Source organism: Benincasa hispida, chromosome 8, assembly GCF_027475165.1.
Source record: "Benincasa hispida cultivar pf3 chromosome 8, pf3_genome.v1.1, whole genome shotgun sequence".
Taxonomy (NCBI): Eukaryota; Viridiplantae; Streptophyta; class Magnoliopsida; order Cucurbitales; family Cucurbitaceae; genus Benincasa; species Benincasa hispida.
Window position 1 is genome coordinate 36,763,381 of NC_143485.1, and position 7,687 is coordinate 36,771,067.

Sequence of the window (7,687 nt, forward strand, 5' to 3'; positions counted from 1 at the left end):
TAATGAGAGAGGAAGAAGAAAGTGGAGTCCTACTGCAGGTTTTATTTTTCAAAAGAAGCTTCAAATATTGTTGGGAATATATGGTTTAATTAACAAAAAACTGAGACGTAAAATGTGGAACTCTCGAATGTAAAAAAGAAGGGGAAAAAACATAATATATATGAGGCATAAAGAATTAAAAAATTCTGTTGTGAAAAGTTTTACACTGAGATCAGGCTAGTAGTATAATTGAATACAAGTCTAGACGTATGCTAAGTTGTTATGCGTCAACGAGCATCTAGAGAACCTTCATAATTGTCCTGCAATTGCTGCCTGTGATTCACAGAAGGCCCTTCCCAAGCGTTCCTATTGATTGACGTTTCCAAATCATTCTCCATCATAAAATGCTTCAATTCATTGCTATCATGCTGCACCCTGCCAGTAATTTCCAGACAAATGCCTTCTTTTGCTTACGGTTTTGTTTGAGTTTCTTTCTTTGGTGGATTTCTCTTTGGGGCCTGGATCTTAAAAGACAGGAAGAGATGGGTTTGGTTTAATCATATTCACTTCTCCTTCATATCTGGTGGCCGCAAGATATTGTTGTGTGATTCAAGTTCAGAGACATCATCTTCATTCAAAAGAACCTACAGAAGATTAAATTCATTAAGCCAAAAACAAGAAGATAAGAGAGAACAATGAAGGTGAAGGATGAGATCGAATATTTCCAGAAAGAATCAAAGATCAAATCATCCAAAATCCTAAGCAATAACAAAATGCAGAGGGATCCTGGAGAAAATAACTTTCCAATGATATATTGCAGGGCAAGGGATGGTGGTCTATCCATATGCTGTTGGTTAGAAGTAGAACTAAAACATAGTTAAATAAAGATGATTACCTTGCGGCCAACCAAGTCAAAGGTTACAACATTTTCTTTTGTTTAGCTCGTTCAGCCTCTTCAATCTCCTCTCGTTTCTTTCTCAAAAGCTCCTTTTCCTTTAACCAAAAAAGATAATTTTTTCAGTCAAATTTGTAGTATGAAATTATAGAATGTACTACTTACTGATGCTGCACGAAATTGACATTCCTCGTTAGACAAGCAGCTATTACCCTCAATCTGGTAATAATCACTTTGATCATCGATTACGGATGTTCTTGCAGCAGAGTTTCTGTAATATTCAACTAACCTTTTTGCATAAGCTTCAGCTGCTGAAAGTGGGGTAAAACTTTCATCCATACCAGCATACGTGCTCCCTTCTCCCAGCACAAGGGAACCTCAAAAACTGCATGGCCCTTATCCCTCTTGTTCACATACAATCTTGCCACATGATAAACAATTGCTCGCTAGTCTATGACAATGAGCGTGGCATGAACATGGTTATCCTTACTCGAACACAATCGATCCTTTGGCAGCTTCAGCCAGAGAAACAAATTTGGTAGCCTTCTTTTTAGAACTTTGATTCCCTTGGCCAGACGATGAATTGCGACTGTCTAATGAAAACCTGGTTTTTCAATTTACTAGAGCTAGTAGCCTTCCTTGGTCATATCTCTTTACTGGAGACAGAAATAGTTTTTGGTGTTTGAACAGGTTTCTTGGATCCATCAAAAGAACCTTCACGGGAGGGTGGCTTGACATAGGCATGTAAGTTTGAAGTTGAACATCCAACGTTTTGATGCAGAGGTCAGAGTGGCCTCGCAGCCGCAAATACTCATCTATCCCACTTTTCCCACTTCCTGACCTATGATGTTCTGCAAAAAAGTAAATTAAAAAATTGTCACTTTGTTATTGCAAAAAAGGATACATAAATTAAATGCAACAATTTCATCAATATTTCACCAACAATGCGAAGAGTCCTACTACACCGACAATATCTAAAGCCAGATGCGAAGTTCGTGGAATAGAAACATATCAATCATTCAGATTATTGCAAAAAATGAAACCGAGAGAAGAAACTTACATCAAGATACTTGTATTACTCCTTTTATTGTCAATTGCTTTGAGATGGAATCTTATGTTCATCTATTATGATATTAGAGCTCATAAAACCCAAACGAGTATTTGATCTAATAAAAATGAGACGACCCAAGAATGATGAACCCTCTTGAGGAGCATGTTGAGGATCTCACGTTAGAAAGCTGAGAAGATGTCACAATGTTTATAAGATATGTAGGGAATGATTGTTGATTGTCAACCCTCTACTTGTAGGCAATAATATCTTCAACTTCTCGAACTTCTTACAGATGGCTCCAACCAGGTTCTTTCGTCACTCCAGCTCCCTTCATTAGGCTTCTAACTTTCAGGACCTCTTCCCACAGGCCCATATCAGCACAGATGTTTGAAAGAGAGACAAACGCACCGGTATCACTTGGCTTCAACTCCATCACCTTTCTTGCTGCCAGTTTTCCAAGTTCAATATCTCCATGTACTTTACAAGCAGCAAGAAGCGTTCCCCAAACAAGAGCGTCAGGTTCAATAGGCATATGGTTAATCAATTCTTCTGCCTCTTTCAGTTTCCCACACCGCCCAAGAAGATCTACCATACACGCATAATGTCGATATCCTGGCTGTATACCATAGTCTTTCACCATTGAATTAAGGTGGAAATAGGCTTCATCGACCAAACCATTATGGCTACAAGCAGATAAAACCCCAACAAAGGTGACTGGATCAGGCTTGAATCCTTCTTTCTTCATAAGTTCATAGACACATAAAGCTTCAGCACCTTTCCCATGCTGGGCATAACTGACAATCATGGCTGTCCAGCCTATCAAATCAGGCTTTCCAATCTGCCCAAATGCTTTGCAGCAGTCTTCTACACTTCCACATTTGGAGTATACCATTACTAATGAACTCCCAACAGAAACATCTTTCTCCAAGCCTACTTTCATAATGATTGCATGAATTTGGGTCCCAATTGCAGGCCTATTTAAAAGCGCAATAGCTCCCAGTATGGATGAGATTGAGAAGGGATCGATGGCTAAGCCAGCCACCAGAAGATCGCGGAATAGCAAAAAAGCCTTTTCGTTGCACTTTTGTTGAGCATATCCTGAAATCAATGAAGAGCATGCAATATGATCTTTCTGGGGCAATATTTCAAACATCCTTCTAGCCAATCCCAGGTTGCCACATTTCGAGTACATATTAACAAGTGAATTTCCAACAGCTACGTCTTTGCCAAGTCCCGCACGAACAGAGTATCCATGAATTTCTCTGCCTATTTGAATAGAGTGAAGGACAGAGCATGCAGTTAGGACTGCACTTAAAGTCATATGATCGGGTACATATTCTTCAAACAACATTTCTCTAAATAATTGAATGGCCTCTGTTGCATAGCCATGTTCTAAGAAACAGGAAATCATTGATGCCCACGAAACATTGTCTTTCTCTAGCATGTTTTCAAAAACTTGAAAAGCTTCCTTAAGATGGCCACATTTGGAATACATTGTAAAAAGAGAACTGCCAACAGAAACATCAAATATTAATCCAGTTTTAAGTGTGTAGCAGTGTATCTCCCTCCCAAAAGTAATACAGTCAGTCACACTCAAGACGCTTGAAGTACAAAATGTATCTGGCCCCACACTTTCCTTCAACATTTTTCGGAACAATTCACTTGCATTCTCTTTATCATTATTCTGCGCAAAGGAAGTTATCATAGCTGTCCAAGAACTCAGATTCCTTTGGTTGTCCATCTCCCTGAAAACCATCAATGAAAGGTCAATTGCTCCTATTTTTGAATACATGTTAATTAAAGCAGCCGCCACCACTGCATGGGAAGAAAAACCAGCTTTTAGAATCCAGGAGTGAAGTTGGGTTGCTTCTTTTGTCATGGCTGGATTAGCACATGCAGTTAACACGCTAGTAACTGTATAGCTATTAATTTCCTCTCCCGCTTTTCTCATATCTTCAAAAAACTTGAGGGCCATTAAATAATCATTATTTTGCACAAAGCCAGATATTATAGCAGTCCAAGAGACCACATTGCGAATGGGCATCCGCAAGAATATCTTAACAGCTTCATCCGGATCTCCACACTTGGCATACGAATCAATAAGGGCTGTCTCAACAAAAACATCTTCTCCACCACATTTGATCACTCTCCCTTGAACTCTTTTCCCAAATTCAAGATCTTCAAGTGCAGCACACGCAGTTAGAACACTGGAAAAGGTGAAACTATTAGGCTCCAGAAACCCACTACACATTGTGTTGAAAAGATCCAAAGCCATCAAATTCTCCCCATTTCTTACAGCTGCGGAGACAATAGCATTCCAACACACCACATTCTCACAATCAACATCATGAAACACCCTTAAAGCATCTAGAAAACTAGAATCTTTTGCAAATAAATCTATCATTCCGGCTCGAACATAACCATTAACAAAGAACCCATTTCTCACCGCGAGAGAATAAACCTGCTTACCAAACATTGGGGCTTGAATGGCAGCACAAGCAGACAAAACACTGCCATATGTTATCTCACTAGGTTCAAAACCCAGGAAATGCATCCTGCAAAATGTTCTACACGTGTCCAAATGTAAGAACTTGTAGTTGAAACCCGAGATAATGATATTCCAAGAAATGACATTTGGGTGGAGCATTGTATCAAAAAGTTTGAGTGCATGGTCCATAGCGTTAGACTTTGAGTAACAATCTAGCAAAGAATTTGAAACATAGATATTGGAATGAAGAAGATTTGCTCGGAGTAACTTTGCGTGTAGAACTTTCGTGTTTCTCAAAGAGCATTTTCTCGATTTTACAAAATCATTGAGAAACTGTAAAGGATCCAAATGAGGGAAAGTTCGAATTTTGGTGAAAGAAAAATTGGACACATCGTCTACAGTCGCAACAGAGGAAACCAATGTACGTGGGGATAATAGTGTTTTGTTTACGAAGGTTTGAATTGCAATAAAATTCATTTGATTCATTTGAAGAAGGGAAATAAAATTCATTTGATTCATTTGAAGAAGGGAAAGGAGTCTTAGAATTTTGCCTAGAGCGGGAAAATAATGGAAGAAGACGGTAGGTGAAAGAATTAGAAATATGTTCTCAAAGCCACGATGCAAAAACTCTAACACAGCGACAATATCTAAAGCCTGACGCAAAGTTCATGGATAGAAACATATCGATCATTCAGATTATTGCAAAAAAGGAAGCGGAGAGAAAAAAATCACATCAAGATACTCTTTATCCGGCTTGGGGCTGGGCGAGCTCACAGTAGGAGACCAAGCTAGAAATCATATCCTTATCGAGACCGCAACCAGTTTCCATCTTCTTGCAGAGAGCGTCCAACGCCTTCTCCAGCCACTGTCCTGACGTCGTCATTCTTCTCTCTCCGACGACAACCCAAGTGACTGATCGGCTAAGCTTCAATCCTCCCCGACTAGGGAAATTTGGGCCAATGATTATTGGGTCAAAATACTAAATGACCGTTTTTTTTTTTTTTGAAAAAAATGTCAAACGACGTTATTGTCATATCAGATTACAAAATTCTCCTTTTATCTTTCATACGAAATTTCTCTCTTTAAACGTAATGATACTCGTGTGGAATTATCACTCGATATTCTTAGAAGCATCGCTCAATCTCACTTTGTAAAATCGTCTATTTGCTACCGACATTCGAAGCTCTTGGATTAGTGAATTTAATCGTCGTCGTGCATGTTGTAATTGTTTAGATTTTGGATTGGAATCGACTGGCACGTTCTGTGGGTTTCAGGGTTTAGTAATTGGTCGCATCTGTTTATATTTTGGGTTTCTATATGTTCTGCGTTATTAAGGACGAAGACGAGCGATAGTTAGAGCCAGATAAGGTGAGAGCGAGATTTGAGAGAGCGATATAGGCGAGAGCATAATAGGAAAGAGCGATATATGTAAGAGCGAATCTATCAAGACTAAAACAAAATGTATGGTTATTGATTTTTTTTTAAGAGCCAGTTATCTAATAGATTGAACATTCATTTCATGTAGGAGTACTTTAAGATGTCAAAAGGTTTGAAAATACGTGAAGTTGATCGATTTCCCAAGCAAGTAATGAGCTTGGCCCACATCGCGAATGCCAACAAGATTGTGAAAAAGAAACTTACCCAAAAGCAGTTAGAGATTTTCAAGAGAGCAGTTTTTGGGCAATTCATAGACATTGACATCGTATTCAACCACCCACTTGTCCATCATATGCTGTTGAGGGAACTGAAGACGAAGAAAGCTGACTCGATCAGCTTTTTAGCTAGAGGAAAGGTCATCACATTTTCGAAAGATGACTTTTTGTTTATCACAGGTTTGTGGTGGTCCTTACGCCAGTTCTTCGGAGTGAAGAGTCCTCACAAGAACTTGCAATTAAGTACTTTAGTAATCGATCGACTTCGGACTCGTTCCACCTGAATTTACTAGAAGAAAAATACAATAAGTTGGAGTTCGAAAATGATGATGATGCTATTAAGATCACCTTAGTGTATTACACGAGGGTTGCAATGATGAGAAAGAACAAGTAGATTATTACAATAGTCTAGATTGGGTTACAGTTATTGGAAGAGGACACTTGATACCCTTAAGACTGCATTGAATGATAAGGTTGGTTTATACAAGGAAAAGGTGAAAGGAAATAAAAGTTACATCCTGAAGTACTCTCTGCATGGATTTTCCCAAGCATTCTAGGTAAATATTCCTTAACATAAGTTTATCTTTAGCTTAACATTAACATAGTTCTGAATATGTGTTGTTTCATATTTAGGTATGTACATACGAGATCTTATCATCAGTAGTGGAGAACATTGCCACTCGGAAGAGCAAGGTAGTTGTGCCTCGTATATTACAGTGCTCATGCTCCCACTCGGTGTCATTCAAAATACTGGAGAGAGACATTGTTTAGTCTCAAAGTGTATGTATAATCTAACCACATTATGTTTATTTGGTTCTTAAATTAACACTAACCATCTTACTGGGTTGGACTGTTAATGCAGACAAAAGTCAAATAGGGTCTTGTCATGTCCGATGATAAGAAGGAGTTTCAGGACACCCTAGTAGATAGACGGGCCGTAAGACAAGTACATTCTAGCGTCAAGAGTTCCAAAAGCTCTACTAGTTTAGAAAGTGTTAGTAGTTCGAATGGAGACGATAGTTCAAAAAGTGGGGATGGTGATGAATAAGAAGAGAGAGAGGGACGACGAATCTAAGGATGACATAAACATCCATGAGTCCACCTACACCCCCAATGAGGATATGTTTCATGATGTGCTGGTAGGCCACATATGACCTAAGTTTGAGGATGAGCATCTTCAGCCTGTGGAGGAGCGTCCTGAGCCTGAGGTTTCAGGCCACGGGGAGGGAGCTAATGTTGATCCTTCTATATATTCGTACCTACAGAGTATTGACAGCTCAATATCAAGGTTGGATGATCGTGTATCGAACCTCGAGGGAGAAACGAGATACATGAAAGTCAAAATGTCAGCCATTATGTCCCTGTTACAATCTATGAAGGGTTCTACGGTATTTGAGGCGACGACTTCACCCACTCCATAGACAGATCACGATGACACTAGGTCACCCATCCCTCTTCTATCTCGGTCACCTACCTCACCTCTACCTAGGTCACCCATCCCACCCTACCTTGGTCACCCATCCAACCTCTTCCTAAGTCACCAACCCCACCATTACCTCGGTCACCCATCCAGCCTCTACCTAGGTTACCCACCCCACCATTACCTTGGTCACCCACCCCAC

At 39.6% G+C, this 7,687-nt stretch overlaps 1 protein-coding gene and 1 pseudogene across 3 annotated transcripts; both read right to left on the bottom strand.

Annotated features, from left to right (window-relative positions):
- Positions 1-130: 130 nt before the first annotated feature.
- Positions 131-5,163, bottom strand: OTP87 (pentatricopeptide (PPR) repeat-containing protein). 2 transcript variants are annotated; one of them, XM_039037629.2, is made up of 4 exons: positions 1,935-5,163; positions 1,164-1,725; positions 875-972; positions 131-623 (listed from the first exon to the last, which is right to left on the bottom strand). In XM_039037629.2, exon 1 carries the CDS (start codon positions 4,930-4,932, stop codon positions 2,212-2,214), a length of 2,721 nt encoding a protein of 906 aa, XP_038893557.1. In that variant the 5' UTR covers positions 4,933-5,163; the 3' UTR covers positions 131-623; positions 875-972; positions 1,164-1,725; positions 1,935-2,211. The 2 variants fall into 2 exon arrangements, with proteins under 2 accessions (XP_038893557.1, XP_090173038.1); XM_090316912.1 differs by having other exon boundaries at positions 1,087-1,725; positions 1,935-5,152.
- Positions 131-5,296, bottom strand: LOC150034552 (uncharacterized; annotated as a pseudogene). The gene is made up of 4 exons (XR_016531533.1): positions 5,162-5,296; positions 1,040-1,725; positions 875-972; positions 131-623 (listed from the first exon to the last, which is right to left on the bottom strand). The product of XR_016531533.1 is annotated as an uncharacterized LOC150034552 (transcript).
- Between the last annotated feature and the right edge of the window lie 2,391 nt (positions 5,297-7,687).

Excerpts from the sequence above, each read along its gene's own strand:
- OTP87 (XM_039037629.2), bottom strand. The coding sequence starts at position 4,932 with ATGAATCAAATGAATTTTATTTCCCTTCTTCAAATGAATCAAATGAAT.